This window comes from Diachasma alloeum, unplaced genomic scaffold (genome assembly GCF_001412515.2).
Source record: "Diachasma alloeum isolate Michigan unplaced genomic scaffold, Dall2.0 Dall_scaffold_00203, whole genome shotgun sequence".
NCBI lineage: Eukaryota > Metazoa > Arthropoda > Insecta > Hymenoptera > Braconidae > Diachasma > Diachasma alloeum.
Genome location: NW_021680368.1, coordinates 1418284 through 1436855, shown reverse-complemented (window position 1 = coordinate 1436855; position 18572 = coordinate 1418284). Strand labels below are relative to the sequence as shown.

Genomic DNA, 18572 nt, shown 5'->3' with positions numbered 1-18572 from the left:
GAAACGGTAGCCTTCTGTTACCCCTTAAGGTACTTCCTCAGTGAGTTATACTTGATAAAAATGTCGCAATGAACTGGGACCTAAAATTTGGATCATGTTGTTGAGGACATGTAAAAACGACTCCCAAAATTTCAAGTATTTTTTCCACGCGAATTTTTTAAATATCCATCGTCAACCCTTCAATTTTTGTCTTTTTTAAGTTTTTGTAGATCTATATCTCAAAAATTCGTGTGGAAAAAATACTTGAAATTTTGGGAATCGTTTTCACATGTGCTCAACAACATATGATCCAAATTTTAAATCTTCAGTTCATTGCGAAATTTTCAGCAAGTATAACTCACTGAGGAAGTACCTTAAGGGGAGACGAAACCCCTTTGTCTACATCAAATCTTAGAATTGTGTTTTCTTCTGCAATTATTAATTTCTATCTATGAAATTACTTTATCGACTCGATTATCGAATTGTTGAGTCGATGAAGTAGTTTAATGAATAAAAAATAATTGCAGGAGAAAACAATTCTAAAGATTCATATAAACGCAGGGGTTCCGTTTCCCCTTAAGGATGTACTACACCCTTTCAGCCAAAATTCACGTTTTTTTCATTTTTCTGGCAAATTATTGATCGGATTGACGCGAAATAATATACCGTTTTTGCGTTTTATTATTATTGACTGACTCACGAAGTTTCACGGTAGTGCAATCGTTTTCCTGCATTTTTTCTAAAGTTTTGTGAATTTCCCAAAAGTTTTAGAAAAAACGCAGAAAAATGATTGCACGATTATGAAATTTCGTGAGTCATTAAGTAATGATAAAACGCAAAAACGGTATATTTTATCACGTCAATTCGATCAACAATTTGCCAGAAAAGTTCAAAAAACGTGAATTTTGGCGAAAAGGGTGTAATACATCCTTAAATTTGGGTTCATTAACAAACAATATCGTTGTGAGGGGTATTCACATTCCAGCTATGTCCTCTTCAATTTCAAATTCTGCAGAGTTGCTTCAACAATCTCGTGGCATGAACCTGATGGCTGGTGGGGAGTACAATGATCGTGTAGGCATGGGCCCAAGTTGTGCACTGACGTAAGTACTCGGAGGAGGGGGTGGGTAAGGCCCAGGCGGTGGCTGCGGGGCCTTAACTGGATATCCCGACGTTATACTTCCAGTTTTTGCACCTTGTGGGGGCTGCTGAATGGGAATTGCACCTCCATGAACTGTCACGTGGCTTCCAGGACGCAGGTAGAATTTATCCTCGGAGTAGGCTGGCTTGTGGTCCAGTGAGTGAAGACTTGTGACGTAAGCTGAGAGTTGAGAAATCCAAGTATTAATTAATTAATGCGGTGAGCATGGGCAAGAGAACAAAAGGGAATTTGCATGATTTTTTTTCAATTTTCTATTCTCAACTTTCTAATCTTTAACGACGCTCTTCAACAATGTTCAGTTTTTTTGCAATTTCCTCTCCATTGGGTTTATTTCCCAATATTATTCAAAAACGCTCTTTGAAAATGTTCATTTTTTTCTCCTTTTTTTGCTTCCGAATGGAAGACTTCTTTCTTACCAATTTTTAGATTTTTTAATTTTGATTGCAAATGGTCTAGAATATTATGAAACGTGAAGAAATGATGTTTTTAGGGTCATGTCTGTATGTATGTGTCCGACAATTGGGTTTGTGGGTGAAATTCAACATAAATACGGTGAAATTTGTAGATAAAAATCTGAAATTTTGGCTCATCGTAACTATTATTGAACTCAACTTTGGCGCGCTGTTTCAGCCCAATCGGTTCAGCAGTTCCTGAGATATAACACAGTGTTAAATCTAAAAAAAACTGTAAAAATAGTGTTGACTACTGTGACAAATGACGACCTAACACCCATAGATCCATCAAATTATTAATTTGCAATTTCCTCCCTATTGGGTTTATTTCCCAATATTATTCAAAAACGCTCTTTGAAAATGTTCATTTTTTTTTCCTTTTTTTGCTTCCGAATGGAAGACTTCTTTCTTACCAATTTTTAGATTTTTTAATTTTGATTGCAAATGGTCTAGAATATTATGAAACGTGAAGAAATGATGTTTTTAGGGTCATGTCTGTATGTATGTGTCCGACAATTGGGTTTTTGGGTGAAATTCAACATAAATACGGGGAAATTTGTAGATAAAAATCTGAAATTTTGGCTCATCGTAACTATTATTGAACTCAACTTTGGCGCGCTGTTTCAGCCCAATCGGTTCAGCAGTTCCTGAGATATAACACAGTGTTAAATCTAAAAAAAACTGTAAAAATAGTGTTGACTACTGTGACTAATGACGACCTAACACCCATAGATCCATCAAATTATTAATTTGCAATTTCCTCCCTATTGGGTTTATTTCCCAATATTATTCAAAAACGCTCTTTGAAAATGTTCATTTTTTTTCCTTTTTTCCTTCCGAATGGAAGACTTCTTTTTGACCAATTTTTAGATTTTCTAATTTTGATTGCAAATGGTCTAGAATATTATGAAACGTGAAGAAATGATGTTTTTAGGGTCACGTCTGTATGTATGTGTCCGACAATTGGGTTTTTGGGTGAAATTCAACATAAATACGGGGAAATTTGTAGATAAAAATCTGAAATTTTGGCTCATCGTAACTATTATTGAACTCAACTTTGGCGCGCTGTTTCAGCCCGATTGGTTCAGCAGTTCCTGAGATATAACACTGTGTTAAATCTAAAAAAAACTGTAAAAATAGTGTTGACTACTGTGACAAATGACGACCTAACACCCATAGATCCATCAAATTATTAATTTGCAATTTCCTCCCTATTGGGTTTATTTCCCAATATTATTCAAAAACGCTCTTTGAAAATGTTCATTTTTTTTCCTTTTTTCCTTCCGAATGGAAGACTTCTTTTTGACCAATTTTTAGATTTTCTAATTTTGATTGCAAATGGTCTAGAATATTATGAAACGTGAAGAAATGATGTTTTTAGGGTCACGTCTGTATGTATGTGTCCGACAATTGGGTTTTTGGGTGAAATTCAACATAAATACGGTGAAATTTGTAGATAAAAATCTGAAATTTTGGCTCATCGTAACTATTATTGAGCTCAACTTTGGCTGAATAACAATTTGAGAATATTTCAGAATAACAAAATAAAGAAAAACAACCAGGATTATGTTCGAAAGATCATACATGCAGGCCTTAAGATGGATTAGTTGACAATAATTAATTCACCTGCTGGATGAGTAGACAATGTCGCTCTATTCCCCGACAAATAAACCGGTTTTCCAGGATCGGTTTCTCGTGCAGGTTGCGAGGTAGGCGCTGAGTAGCTGTAAACACTCTGTCCACCTGGTGTTGGATAAAAAGTCGAGGGTGGATATTGATTATTTTCTGTAAAAAGAAGAGAAACGAAACGAAAAATCATAACTCAAAATAAACCCCAAAGTAACAAATAGAATCGAATGGAAATGAAACAAATGATATGTAATGATGAAAAAAATGGAGAAAGATGAGAGAATTCACTAGAGGAGAAAGAAAGAGTCGATGTCACTCGATCAGTTTTTGATGAATATCTCGAAAAATTTTATAGATTTTTTCAACGACTCTTCATTTTTCATTAAGGTAAATGACCCTACGCTCGTCTAGCTGAGGTGAACACATCATTAGTCCAATATTTCTATCGAAATGAGCGTGAAGATGCGATGATTTAAATTACATATCAGAGGGTAAAACCTTCAGAATTGAAATTTATTTATATTAATTACGATAATTACTATTTTTTAATAAATAATCGTCCATGAATGTGAAAAGTTCCATGTCCCTACGCTCGTTCATTTGTCCCCATGCTCGTTTGACACATGTCCCTATCCTCGTCTCATGATTTGAGTGATATGGAAAGGTTATATCCGAACTAATTACATCGTGAGTATCCTATTTTGTGATAAAACAACATTAAAAAATATCTCGATGCACAAGATTATATTTCCATTGGACAGTCCAACCTTTTAAATGATTTTTTCATCCGTTTAGTCCGTTACCAGTTGACAGTTGGGTGCAAAACGAGCGTAGGATCAATGCCATTTTCATTGTACCTATTCTTTTAATTGGCTTTATTTCAGGGAAATATCCGGATATTACTATAATTTATGCATTTTTATTAAATTTTTAACTATTCGAAACCTTAGCCAAGGGATTTTTAATTCCATTTTACTATTGTAACGGAGATATCAACGTGTTAAAATTGTGAGTTTAACTTGTGGCTTAAGAATTAACTCTTTCGTAGAACGAGTTGATGTGAATGTGATTTTTCTCTCTTATTATTCAATAAATCACTCTGTATTGGTGTCTATAACTTTTCTTATTGACTAAAATAATAACTTCAATCGTACTTCACTCTTAACAGAGTCTTGGGACTATCAAAATGATTGAAATGTCATAGCTGGCAGGATCTGAACGAGCGTAGGAACAAAGACGGGCATAGGTACATTTACCTTAATGTTTTTTTTATGAAATGTAAGAAATCTGCAGGATAATTTTAGAAGTTATTCACCAAAAACCAATGCAATGAAGTTGATGGGCAATGTGAGACGATGGTGAGTGCATTTTGTCCATTATGAGAGGTACAGGTTCACTATTAATTAATCAATGGTGGATTTTTAATTATTAGAGGTTTGATGAATGAATGAGATAACGATGTGTTTTTTTTTAATTTTTCGAAAGACAATTCTTAATAATTAACTCACTATTCCAGAGGACGGCGCGAGAGTCGCCAGTTCTCCTGGCAGCCTCCTCTGATTCTGGAAAAATACAACCATCTCCCCTCAGTTCCCCTATTTACGTGTTTTATCAAAATAATATTAATGTGAGTCAACCTAGATGATTATAAATGATTATTATTCATTGAATTAAAAAATTATAGATTCAGTAATGAATTGTGCAGTCCAAAATGCAGTGAATTAAATTTCTTTTGAACAAAATGTGTTATTATTCGGTGCCGGGGGCAAATGTCGAGAAATCTCGCCTGCAAATTATCAAATTCTCTACAAGAAAGAGCTCTTGCCATTTTTCGTTGGGACTGATCCTTTCTGAGATGATGGCATAATCAACTTTTCTATTTTATTTCTTTAAAAATGAATAATTAGTGCAAAAAAATTGTTTATTGTTCGTTTGTCCAGTAGACGCTTGAAGTGTTAAATATAGTCCAGGGCCTCCAATTTTTGAGCTACAGAGCTGTTCTTTTCAAAAATTTTGAAAAAATGTGTACAATACCAATTACGAGTTAGTTTTTTGAAATTCGACTGCTACACAACAAATTTTGTTTTTTTTAAGGCCCGGGTGTACTATCTTTCGAATGTTATCTGGATTTTTTTTATCTTTCGTAATCCAAAATTGTCAATTGAGTGGTACATCATGTAAAAATTCCCAAAAATTATGATAGAATGATAAAAAAAATATAAATAATTCTGAACTTTTTCAAAGAGCGTTTTTAATTGAGATTCATAATCAGTTGAAAAAAGTGGAAATTACTAATATCTGATTCGCTGTGGCAAATTATATATTAGCTGTCATTTTCCATGGTGGATAACAAAACACTAACTCCACATGGGAAGTGACAGTTAGGTATCTCAATTTTCAAAACAGTGGTATGTAGTCATCTGCCATTTTTATGTGATAAAAGTGTGATTAAAAAATTCTCCAAAATATTACAACTTTTTTCAAAGAGCCTTTTCCGTAATAAATGTCTCTGTGCAGTGTGGGAAAAGATTTACAAAATCAGTCTTCCCCCTGCATGATATTGGGTGACAGGCCGCCATTTGTCACCGTAAATCAGATGCATTTTTCAATTTCTCGTTATTCAACTTATTCTGAATATAAATTAAAAATTCTCTTTGAAAAAATTAAGAATTCTTTCTTCTTTTTTATTATTATTCATTCATAATTCTTCAAAACTTCTGCATGATGCAGGACTTAATTGCCAATTTCAGATGACGAAAGATGAAAAAAAAAACATCGAGATAACATTCGAAAGATATTACACTCGGGCCTTAAATGATTAAATTGTCATTATGAAATCATGACAAACACATAGTACGTACTTGCTGGAGGTGGATTATAACTTGGCATTGTTGGTGGAGGCTTGTACCCGTAAACTGTGTGATAAGGCGATGCTGTGGTTGGTGGGGAAGGGCTGTGGCCTCTCTTCAAAGGCCCCTGTTGAAAAAAAATCAACTTGTTCATCTTGATTTTTTTCTCTCGGCATAGTAGCCTCGAAAGAAAAAATCCAGAGACATTACTGTAGAGAATTGGATTCTTCTCCTAAACCCGCAAGTCTCAGAGATGCTGAAAGAATAATTTTAAAAATGTATGAAGAAAAAATTCTTACATTCACACTCGGCAAAAGAGTGTGTGTGGGCGTTGCAGCAGTGACTTTATACAATGGACTTCTAGTAGGCAAAGGAAGAAACAACTGGGGATGCACGACATTCGTTCCAGCAGGTGGATAATTGCTGACGCTCGTCAGAACCTCTGAACAAACACTGAAACAACGAAAAAAGTGGTTGATTTTTTAATTTATCTGAAAACTGGAAAAACAAACGATGAAGAAAAACAATTAATGGATAATAATTACCTGGCTTCTTTAGTGAGTTGTCTCCTCCTGTTGTCATCCTCATTCAACACTTTCTTGAGCTGCAAAAACAGCTGGTGCTTCTCGTCCTTCAGCTGTGACAACTCAGCCTCCAGCACTGAAATTTGCTCTCTGGTCTCTCCCAGGGTCATAACGTCCTGCTTCTGCTGTCTCTCTCTCTCCTTTCTCTGTCTCTCCTCTTCAGCATCAGCCTCTTGTTCTAAAGCAAAAATGATAATTATGGTAAATGGACTTAGAACAAATGGATTTAGAGCAAATTATGTGTAAAAATTTCTTCTTATTATGAAGGAGAGCTAAAAATCTTCTTTAAGTAGGTGGTTGTCTTGTAAGTGGTCTGTCCCATGAGAAAATATCAGGAAAGCTTTGGGAGGAAAAGTAAATTCAAAAAGTAAAAAAAAAATAATTCATCATTGATAATTTTTCCCATAAATTCTAACTTTGATGAGTGCAAGAAATAAATTCATCAAATTCCTTCTTCGATTATTTTTTCAAACAAGTCTCTCGTTTGACTACGGTGTTTCGACATAGCATGGCATTTCAGACAGGCAAAACGATAAATTATTTATTACAAAAGTTTGACAGTGATGATAGTTTTTATATTGGGCATAGAATTTTTATCCATTATTCCTGGTATTTTCGAGATTTTTTCTCAATTCAAAAAGTTTATTTTCTCATAAGACTGATATTTTTGGAGATACATTAACAGAAAAAATAATTGATCACATGATTGCACACGAGCAATATCATTGAAAGGTGTTTCGACATAGCACGGCATTTCAGACAGGCAAAACGATAAATTATTTATTACAAAAGTTTGACAGTGATGATAGTTTTTATATTGGGCATAGAATTTTTATCCATTATTCCTGGTATTTTCGAGATTTTTTCTCAATTTCAAAAAGTTCATTTTCTCATAAGACTGATATTTTTGGAGATACATTAACAGAAAAAATAATTGATCACATGATTGCACACGAGCAATATCATTGAAAGGTGTTTCGACATAGCACGGCATTTCAGACAGGCAAAACGATAAATTATTTATTACAAAAGTTTGACAGTGATGATAGTTTTTATATTGGGCATAGAATTTTTATCCATTATTCCTGGTATTTTCGAGATTTTTTCTCAATTCAAAAAAGTTCATTTTCTCATAAGACTGATATTTTTGGAGATACATTAACAGAAAAAATAATTGATCACATGATTGCACACGAGCAATGTTACTGAAAGGTGAAATAATCAGTACAATTTACATTTTATTTATGGAGTATTCAATCCGAGTTGAAATCGTCCAGAAACGAATCCCTGTCCAGAAATTGACCTGTTTCCCTACCACTTAAACTGGCATTCAATGTCACTCTCCCAACAACTTACTAGTCGACTATCGCTACAATTGCAATTTCATTCCAACAGTGTAATTCCCATTTACGTAATTTTTCCAGTCTTCCAACGACTCCAACCCATCCGCATTACCTTGCTTTTTCCTCTGCCTTTCCCTGATGATGTGTGCCTTCAACGCCTGCCACATCTGTTCGCTCCTCTGGGGGGGCCCCGTCGTCACCGCCGGCATCTCAACTGCCGAGTAAATTTCTTCGCAACTGAGTAAATCAAGCAAATTTGTGGGAGAGTTCAGACACTGACAAAATTGACAAATTCGTAGCAACGAGGTTAGGAGAATTCTGGGATGCTTGCAGGGGCTCGTAGAGGGGATACCGCGTCTCTCATTGGTGGAGGGGCCGTCGTCGCATGAGAATTAACTCCATAACCCACGAGTTCGTTGACATTTGGCGTTTGTCGAGCGGAAAAATAAACAAAATCGGTTCGTCGTCACATCAACTTCATTTTCAATTGTTTAATTGTGAGTAATAATCAGTGACAAATGAACATATTAGTGACAACTGAATGAGTAATGGATAGTCTCACCTAAAACACAAAAATAATTTATGAAAACTTAAAAAACAAAAAACAAGAATTTGAGGGAAATTTTTGTAAAAAATTGGTTGATTGTTAGGGGAGGGTGGGGTAAAACGGACACTTGACTTTTTTTTTAATATTAATGAGGGGTTAAAATGTTGATGAAATTTAATCTTTTTTTTCTCAGTACAAAGAACAATTTTTTCCCTTTGTGACGAGCCTAAACTGAGCTCAATTCATAAATTTGTTTCTGAGTTATAAATTATTTGTAAAAAGTCTCAAGTGTCCATTTTACCCCACCCTCCCCTAATTGTCGATATCTCCAGGAGAATTTAGTTGTTAAGGCGAATAATGAGCATGAGAATAGACACCACAAGTTCGTTGAAGTTTTGTCATTTGTCGAGCGGAAAAATAAACAAAATCGGTTCGTCGTCACATCAACTTCATTTTCAATTGTTTAATTGTGAGTAATAATCAGTGACAAATGAACGTATTAGTGACAACAGGGACTAAATGGGTAATGGATAGTCTCACCTAAAACACATAAAAATATTTCATGAAAACTTAAAAAACAGAAAACAAGAATTTGAGGGGAATTTTTGTAAAAAATTGGTTGATTGTTAGGGGAGGGTGGGGTAAAACGGACACTTGACTTTTTTTTAAATATTAATCAGGGGTTAAAATGTTGATGGAATTTAATCATTTTTTTTTTTAGTACAAAGAACAATTTTTTCCCTTTGTGACGAGCCTAAACTGAGCTCAATTCATAAATTTGTTTCTGAGTTATAAATTATTTGTAAAAAGTCTCAAGTGTCCATTTTACCCCACCCTCCCCTAATTGTCGATATCTCCAGGAGAATTTAGTTGTTAAGGCGAATAATGAGCATGAGAATAGACACCACAAGTTCGTTGAAGTTTTGTCATTTGTCGAGCGGAAAAATAAACAAAATCGGTTCGTCGTCACATCAACTTCATTTTCAATTGTTTAATTGTGAGTAATAATCAGTGACAAATGAACGTATTAGTGACAACAGGGACTAAATGGGTAATGGATAGTCTCACCTAAAACACATAAAAATATTTCATGAAAACTTAAAAAACAGAAAACAAGAATTTGAGGGGAATTTTTGTAAAAAATTGGTTGATTGTTAGGGGAGGGTGGGGTAAAACGGACACTTGACTTTTTTTTAAATATTAATCAGGGGTTAAAATGTTGATGGAATTTAATCATTTTTTTTTTTAGTACAAAGAACAATTTTTTCCCTTTGTGACGAGCCTAAACTGAGCTCAATTCATAAATTTGTTTCTGAGTTATAAATTATTTGTAAAAAGTCTCAGGTGTCCATTTTACCCCACCCTCCCCTAATTGTCGATATCTCCAGGAGAATTTAGTTGTTAAGGCATGAGAATAGACACCACGAGTTCGTTGACGTTTTGTCATTTGTCGAGCGGAAAAATAAACAAAATCGGTTCGTCGTCACATCAACTTCATTTTCAATTGTTTAATTGCGAGTAATAATCAGGTGACAAATGAACGTATTAGTTCATCAAAAATGAACGTATTAGTGACAGCAGGCATTGAGTGAATAATGGATAATCTCACCTAAAATACATAAAAATTATTCATAAAAATATTAAAAACAAAAAACAAGAGTTTAAAGAGCGTAAATTTTTCTTACAAAATGTTCAATATTAATTATTAATACCTCTGGTACAATTGAAAAACTACGTTTTGTCATTTATCGCGAAAAAAACACTAAATTATTTCATCAACTAATCAACCCTAATTTTTCAATTGTTTAATCATCAATAATCAGTGTAAAAATAAGTGATAAACTAAAGAAACCGAATGAACAATACCTCACCTAAAATACATGAAAAACATTCATAAAGCCATTAAAACCATAAATCAAGAATTTTAACAGAATTTGTTTTATAACAAATTGTTCGATATTAATTGTTAATACCTCCAGCAAAATTAATTTGTCAACACAATTTTTTTTGTCAACAAATTAATGGTTTAATCATTTTTTTCTTTATTGTTCCAGTAAAAAAATAACCAAAATCGTTTCATCAACAAATCAACCCAAAATTTCAATTGTTTAATCATCGATAATTTGTGAAAAATGAGTCTATTATTGACAACAGAAACGGGATGGATAATATCCCACCTGAAATACATCAAAACAATTTACAGAGACATTAAAAACAAAAATCAACAAGACCAAGAGTTTGAATTAAATTTTTATAACAAATTGTTCGATATAAATTGTCAATACCTCCGGGATAATCAATTTGAGAAGGCGATTAACGGAGTAATTAAGGATAATAATGATGACGATGACAAGAATAAGAGGAAGAGAAAGAGAAAGAGAAAATTCGAAGTTGATTCCTCGATTTTGAAAGAAATAAAATTTGTTAAAGAGACTTTTGAGGGAATAATGAGTGAAAACGTGAGAGAGGAATTTTTTCCGAGGACAGGGGGAGCATTGGGGGTTGCGGATAACAACAGGGAGGCTCGGGAGGGATGCAACGATTTTTTTCAGAGGAGTTTTAGAGAGTTTAATGAGTTCCTTGGAAGAAACTCGAGGGGTGAAGCTGTTGTGGAGAGTATCGAAGGGGTGGAGTATGTCTTTCCTGAGAACTGTGAGTTCTATTCACATGATGTGAGGAATATTGAGGGAGTGCTAGAGGGGAGGGAGTTTGATTTCGTGCTGATGGACCCTCCCTGGTGGAATAAATTCGTGAGGAGGAAGAAGGAGAGGATGAGTGAGGCTGGGTGAGTTGAATGGGGTTTGAGATATTTTTTATCCTGAGGGAAGGGATTTAAGGGGAAATGTGGAGACTTTTTTGTGGAGATTTCAAGGGAAATTAAAAAAGATTTCATTTTTTTGAAACTACTGCAACCAATTTTCCATAAAATAGTATGAATAAACTCCAGTTAAATCGTTGAGTGCAATAAGGAAAAATAGTTTCAAAAAGCTCAAAAAAAAATTATTTATTATTTATATAATTTTTCCCATGAATTTTAACTTTTTTTAGTGTGAGGAATTGATCCATCAAATTCTTTCTTCATTTTTTTAAACAATAATCTCTTGTTTGACTAGGATGTTTCGGCATCGAGGCAGAAACATAATATATTTATTACTGAAGTTGACACTGACGATAATATGCATATTGAGCATAGAAATTCTATTTATTTTTTCTGATTCATTTTCATTTCATTTTCATTTTCATTTTCATTTTTCATTTTTTTGCAACTACTGCTACCAATTTTCCATAAAATAGTATGAATAAACTCCAGTTAAATCGTTGAGTGCAATAAGGAAAAATAGTTTCAAAAAGCTCAAAAAAAAATTATTTATTATTTATATAATTTTTCCCATGAATTTTAACTTTTTTTAGTGTGAGGAATTGATCCATCAAATTTTTTCTTCATTTTTTTAAACAATAAGCTCTTGATTGACTAGGATGTTTCGGCATCGAGGCAGAAACATAATATATTTATTACTGAAGTTGACACTGACGATAATATGCATATTGAGCATAGAAATTCTATTTATTTTTTCTGATTCATTTTCATTTCATTTTCATTTTCATTTTCATTTTTCATTTTTTTGCAACTACTGCTACCAATTTTCCATAAAATAGTATGAATAAACTCCAGTTAAATCGTTGAGTGCAATAAGGAAAAATAGTTTCAAAAAGCTCAAAAAAAAATTATTTATTATTTATATAATTTTTCCCATGAATTTTAACTTTTTTTAGTGTGAGGAATTGATCCATCAAATTTTTTCTTCATTTTTTTAAACAATAAGCTCTTGATTGACTAGGATGTTTCGGCATCGAGGCAGAAACATAATATATTTATTACTGAAGTTGACACTGACGATAATATGCATATTGAGCATAGAAATTCTATTTATTTTTTCTGATTCATTTTCATTTCATTTTCATTTTCATTTTCATTTTTCATTTTTTTGCAACTACTGCTACCAATTTTCCATAAAATAGTATGAATAAACTCCAGTTAAATCGTTGAGTGCAATAAGGAAAAATAGTTTCAAAAAGCTCAAAAAAAAATTATTTATTATTTATATAATTTTTCCCATGAATTTTAACTTTTTTTAGTGTGAGGAATTGATCCATCAAATTTTTTCTTCATTTTTTTAAACAATAAGCTCTTGATTGACTAGGATGTTTCGGCATCGAGGCAGAAACATAATATATTTATTACTGAAGTTGACACTGACGATAATATGCATATTGAGCATAGAAATTCTATTTATTTTTTCTGATTCATTTTCATTTCATTTTCATTTTCATTTTCATTTTTCATTTTTTTGCAACTACTGCTACCAATTTTCCATAAAATAGTATGAATAAACTCCAGTTAAATCGTTGAGTGCAATAAGGAAAAATAGTTTCAAAAAGCTCAAAAAAAAATTATTTATTATTTATATAATTTTTCCCATGAATTTTAACTTTTTTTAGTGTGAGGAATTGATCCATCAAATTTTTTCTTCATTTTTTTAAACAATAAGCTCTTGATTGACTAGGATGTTTCGGCATCGAGGCAGAAACATAATATATTTATTACTGAAGTTGACACTGACGATAATATGCATATTGAGCATAGAAATTTTATTTATTTTTTCTGATTTATTAATATTTTTTCTAGATTTTAATCTTCTGTCTCACCTAGAAAAGTTTATTTCTTCATAATTAATTATTATTAATAATACTAGACCGCCGATTGGACACAAATTCAACCAGAATGTTTCTATTCATATTAACTTCTGTTTAGAATTTATTTCAGACTTTAATCTTCAAAATTCGAGTCATGTTCATACTATTTTAATCATCAAAAATGTTTTTTTCATAGGTTCCCCCATCAACTTGAAAAAATTATAGAATTTTCCTCGAACATTAAAAAAAATCGGAAGGTCGATAAACATTCTTGATGAGATGGTTATTTGATTAGAGCAGATGAATTTAGATTGACGCCACTATTAAAAACCTTTTTCCATAAATCATTTATAAACAATTAATTTTTCACCTCAAAAAATATTCATTTTTCCTAAAAAAAAATAAGATCTCTGAAAGTTTAAACTTCAATATTTTCATCATTCATTCATCAGAAGGGAATATTTAATGAAATAATAATTTTTCTGTTTTTTGTAATTATCGTAAATGTAATTTGAATGGAGGCGAATATCCCTCAATTAAAAAAAAAATTCTCACTCAATTTAATTGACAAATTTGATGTTTGAAAATTTATGAAGCTCTAGTGTAACCCGTACTAAACTGTAACAAAACACTTGAATACTCTTGAATGGATTAGTTTCCAAATGGAATAAAGCAGATGTTTTATGCTCATTTCTCAGGTATAAGATGATGTATAATGATGAGCTACTGAAGATACCCATTGGGAAATTATTAGCATCGAATGGGGTCATTGGAGTCTGGTGTAGCAATGCTCAGAGTCATCATTCCGATATTATCGAGAAGATCTTCCCGAGTTGGGGCATTAAACCGATTGGCACTTGGTACTGGGTCAAGGTAAATCATTTCAAGCCTTGAACTTCAATGACGTGACGTCAAATATTAACAACGAATTTTTTAAGAAATGCTGTTTCAATCAATTTATTCATCGCTTAAAGTAGCACGAATAAACGCCAGGAGGAAAAATAAATTCGAAAAGCCCAAATAAAAATTATTCATCATTGATAATTTTTTCCATGAATTCTCACTTTGATGAGTGAAAGAAATGGGTTCATCTAATTTTTTTCTCAATTATTGAGTTTAACAATAGTCTCTCGCTTGACTAGGGCGTTCCGCAGAAAAATAAATTATTTATTACAAAAGGTGGACCTGACGATAATTTTCAGATTCGGCATAGAATTTTCACTTATTTTGTTTGATTTTTCGCAATTTTTTTCTAGACTTTAATCTTTTTTCTAGCCTCAAAAAATTAATTTTCTCATAAGACTGTGTTATTTTTGCACTTCTAGATTAACTATTATCAATAACACTAGACTGCCAATTGAGCATAAACGCAACCAGAATGTTTCTATTAATATTTCTAAACTTTCGTTTAGAATTTATTTCAGATTTTTTTTAAAAATTGGTGTTATTTTTATACTACTCCAAGTGGTCGCACAATGAGGGAATCCCCGTTGTTTCTCGATTTCTTAAAGTGTTTCGAGTAAAAAGTTGAAATAATGAAAAAAATTGGAAAATTCATGGGTGAAACGTCTGAGTATGCTGCGTCATTGAGAATTCTTACACATTTTTTTCAGATCTCAGTCTGAAGAAAAAAAATTATGAAATTTGGATGTTTTTGTAACCCCTCCAGCTATAACCTCCAAGGTTACCCCACTCTCAATTAGGGAAATTTCCCCGGCACCCAAAAAAATGATGAACACGAGACGCATTTGAATATTATTTCAATAATTATAAAAACATCCAATAAAAATTATTTGACATCCGTAGGTGACGAGAAAAAAATCAATCAGATCTCAGTCTGAAGAAAAAAAATTATGAAATTTGGATGTTTTTGTAACCCCTCCAGCTATAACCTCCGAGGTTACCCCACTCTCAATTAGGGAAATTTCCCCGGCACCCAAAAAAATGATGAACACGAGACGCATTTGAATATTATTTCAATAATTAGAAAAACATCCAATAAAAATTATTTGACATCCGTAGGTGACGAGAAAAAAATCAATCAGATCTCAGTCTGAAGAAAAAAAATTATGAAATTTGGATGTTTTTGTAACCCCTCCAGCTATAACCTCCGAGGTTACCCCACTCTCAATTAGGGAAATTTCCCCGGCACCCAAAAAAATGATGAACACGAGACGCATTTGAATATTATGTCAATAATTAGAAGAACATCCAATAAAAATTATTTGACACCCGTAGGTGATGATAAAAAAATCAATCAATCTGATAAATAAAATCAGTATTCAAAAAATGTTCAAATGCACACTTAAATAGTTACTTGATAATTGGAAAATTTGGTACTCAGCGATTGCATGAGGGCTCGAGATCAATAAGACTCCCCTTCCTGCGGTGATCAACCTACGAAACACCTTAAGGGAGAATCGAGTGTATTGCAATATCAGAAACAAAATGTTGAAGAATGTTCATCTGATTTCTGTTCAGGTAACACAGTCTGGACACCCAATCTGCAATTTCCGTTATGAATCCGTGAAGCAGCCTTATGAATTAATTATTTTTGGTGTTAAAATTGGAAACGATGAAGTTAAGATTCCAGATAAGAGGATTGTGATTAGTGTACCAAGCTCTGTACACTCTCACAAGCCCCCATTAACAGGTAATCCTTCGAAACGTGAATGAATATTCATATAGGGAAGGCCGGGACAAAATGGGGTATTTTGATTTATTTGAAAATCTTCAAAATTTTTTTGAAAATCAGAATTCCAGGGATATTTTTGAATATCTTGCTTCAAATGAATTGAATCATAGCTTAGGATGTTTGTTTTAATGGAGATTTTTTTTATCGTTATTTTACATCGCTTCGACCCGGTTAGGGTATGCTGCGATGATGATCAAGACTTTAAATGGTTAGATCTCACCATTCTATCCGGCCGGGTTTTGAACTCGGAACCTTTCGCACGTGAAGAAACGAACTTACCCACTGCGCCAAGCCACCAGGCAATTTTTTTTTTTNAGACAATCGGTTATATAGAAGGGAGATATAATAAGAGTAATGATGATAATATCATTCAGACGAGTTGAAAATCTGACAAAATCAGTTTAAAAAAATTTTTATTCAATTTAAGAAAATGAAATAAACTATGAATTATATATGATAGGGGAACATAATATGTAAAATCGGCATTTGGAAACACATTGCTGTTTTATTAGCAAAAATAACTACACTGTATGCAATACAAGAGCCATTTTCCACTTGTTTACAACTTCGATCGATGATAGAATGTTTATAATGCGAGATATTCTTTCAGAGGTGATTAAACAATTTCTTCCCGAAAATCCAAAGTGCCTGGAGATTTTCGCACGATATTTACTGCCTCATTGGACCAGCTATGGATTAGAAGTATTAAAATTTCAACATCAGTGGCTTTTTAAATGAGAGAAAAAACTTGAAAATCATCATTAAATTTTAAATAAAATTTGTTTTCACACGAATTCGACAGCATTCGTTGTCTTTAATTATTTCAAGGAACAGGGAACTCCTCGGTATTCAGACGTTTTTATTCAAACTCAAGTTCTTGGAACGTCGAAGGTAAATTTCTTCGCATAAAAATAGAACAAACTGCAGTCACGAGAGCATTTTGTCATGCAACAGATCGGTAGTTCCCAGCAATTGTTGTTTTACCTGACGAATTGGTCTGAAAATATATCACGGATAAATTTCAAAGGTAAAATAGTCGTTTATCCTTTGAGACGAATTAGTTCGGCATTCCGGGGACTGTAAAAATGATTAGCGTTTTGCCGGCTTCAGGACTGAGGAAGTTGGTGATTCCCCTCAATGGAGTTTGGGCTTCCCACAAAAAATGTAGGTTATTGTGGAAAGATTTGCAATAATGATCCTGAAGTTTGAAAATAAAGAATTGTAGGTTTTTTCATAATTTTGAAACTATAATTCAACTTCCTTCGCAGAAATCGGTGATTCCCCTGTCTAGTTTTTTCTTCAACAAGAGAATTATACAAACAGACTAAACTTCATATCTCAATTGTCCCAAAAATGTAATTGAAAAAATTGAAATCTCAGTTTTCCAAAAAATTTAAACAACGATAAAAATTGTAATTCTCAAAAAATGGTTTGAACATTTGGAATTCCTTCGAAATTGTTCTTTGAATTCTGTTTTTTGATATCGTAATATTGCCTTCTTCAAATATTTACCAAAAAACGTACAACAAATTTTTAAAAAAACCATTTTTATGAAATATCTTGGAAAAAAAATGTCAAAATTTTCAAATTTCTTTGAAATTTTGGAAATCGTGATCTTATTTTCTCCACAAAGAAACCTCAATTTTAAAAAAATAGCAGTAAAATGATCAGAATTCAGGAGTCAGTAATTGTCTGCTTTAAATATTTTTCCAACAAGAAAAAAGAAAAAATCTCAACAAATCTCAATTTCTTAAAATATCTCGGAAATAAAAAATTCTAAATTTTCACAAATTCGACTGATTGAATTTTTTTTTCCAATTTCGGGATCATTATCTCATTTCTTTCACAAAATTCAATGATTTCCCTGTCCTTAAAAAAATTATATAAATCTCATTTTCTTAGAATTTCTCAGAAAGAAAAAATTCTCAATTTTCAAAAATTTGACTGATTCAATGTTTTTATTCGTTCCAATTTGGAAATCATGATGTCACTTTCTCATAAAAATTGGTGATTCCCCTAGAAAAATTATAAAAATCTCAATTGAAAAATTATAAAAATCTCAAAACTTAAACAAAAACAATCGAAGTTATCGAAAAACGATTAAAAAATTTTGAATCAATTTGAAATTCCTCTTTGAAAAATAAAATCATAGAATTTTCTGTTTGTAATTTTGAAATAGTACGTTGAGAGGTAATTTCGGAACGTTCATTGATCCTCACTTCACCAAACAATAGGTAATGCAATGCCCCATGCATATTTCACATCTCAATTGTCTAAAAAATATAAACAATAAAAAATTGAAATATTTGAGAAAGAAGAATGTCAAAATTTTCAAATTTCTTTGAAGTTCTCCAAAAAATCTCAATAAAAAAAATTAAGCAATAAATATATCGAAATCATAAAAATAATGATCTGAAAATTCGGAATGTCTCCAAATATTTTTCCAACGAAATAGCAGAAGAAATCCCAAAAAATCTCAATTTCTTGAAATATCTCAGAAATATTAAATTCTAAATTTTTAAAAATTTGACTGATTAAATTTTTCGATTCGTTCCAATTTCGAAATCATGATGTCACTTTCTCATAAAAATCGGTGATTCCCCTAAAAAAATTATAAAAATCTCAATTTTAGAAAAA

At 32.3% G+C, this 18572-nt stretch overlaps 2 protein-coding genes across 5 annotated transcripts; one reads left to right on the top strand and one right to left on the bottom strand.

The window, feature by feature from the left end:
• Positions 1–843: 843 nt before the first annotated feature.
• Positions 844–8337, bottom strand: LOC107035975 (extensin). Of its 3 annotated transcripts, none has more exons than XM_015253643.2 (7): positions 8111–8337; positions 6617–6833; positions 6371–6524; positions 6084–6198; positions 4731–4817; positions 3220–3378; positions 844–1300 (listed from the first exon to the last, which is right to left on the bottom strand). In XM_015253643.2, the coding sequence occupies exons 1-7, from the start codon at positions 8205–8207 to the stop codon at positions 1002–1004; spliced, it is 1128 nt and encodes a 375-aa protein (XP_015109129.1). In that variant the 5' UTR covers positions 8208–8337; the 3' UTR covers positions 844–1001. The 3 variants fall into 3 exon arrangements, with proteins under 3 accessions (XP_015109129.1, XP_015109131.1, XP_015109132.1); XM_015253645.2 differs by having other exon boundaries at positions 4731–4784; positions 8111–8336; XM_015253646.2 differs by lacking the exon at positions 4731–4817.
• On the top strand, positions 8097–16729 carry LOC107035976 (methyltransferase-like protein 4). 2 transcript variants are annotated; one of them, XM_015253648.2, is made up of 5 exons: positions 8097–8456; positions 10600–11330; positions 13939–14113; positions 15722–15893; positions 16546–16729. In XM_015253648.2, the coding sequence occupies exons 2-5, from the start codon at positions 10678–10680 to the stop codon at positions 16671–16673; spliced, it is 1128 nt and encodes a 375-aa protein (XP_015109134.1). In that variant the 5' UTR covers positions 8097–8456; positions 10600–10677; the 3' UTR covers positions 16674–16729. The 2 variants fall into 2 exon arrangements, with proteins under 2 accessions (XP_015109134.1, XP_015109133.1); XM_015253647.2 differs by having other exon boundaries at positions 8097–8495.
• The last annotated feature ends 1843 nt before the right edge of the window (positions 16730–18572 follow it).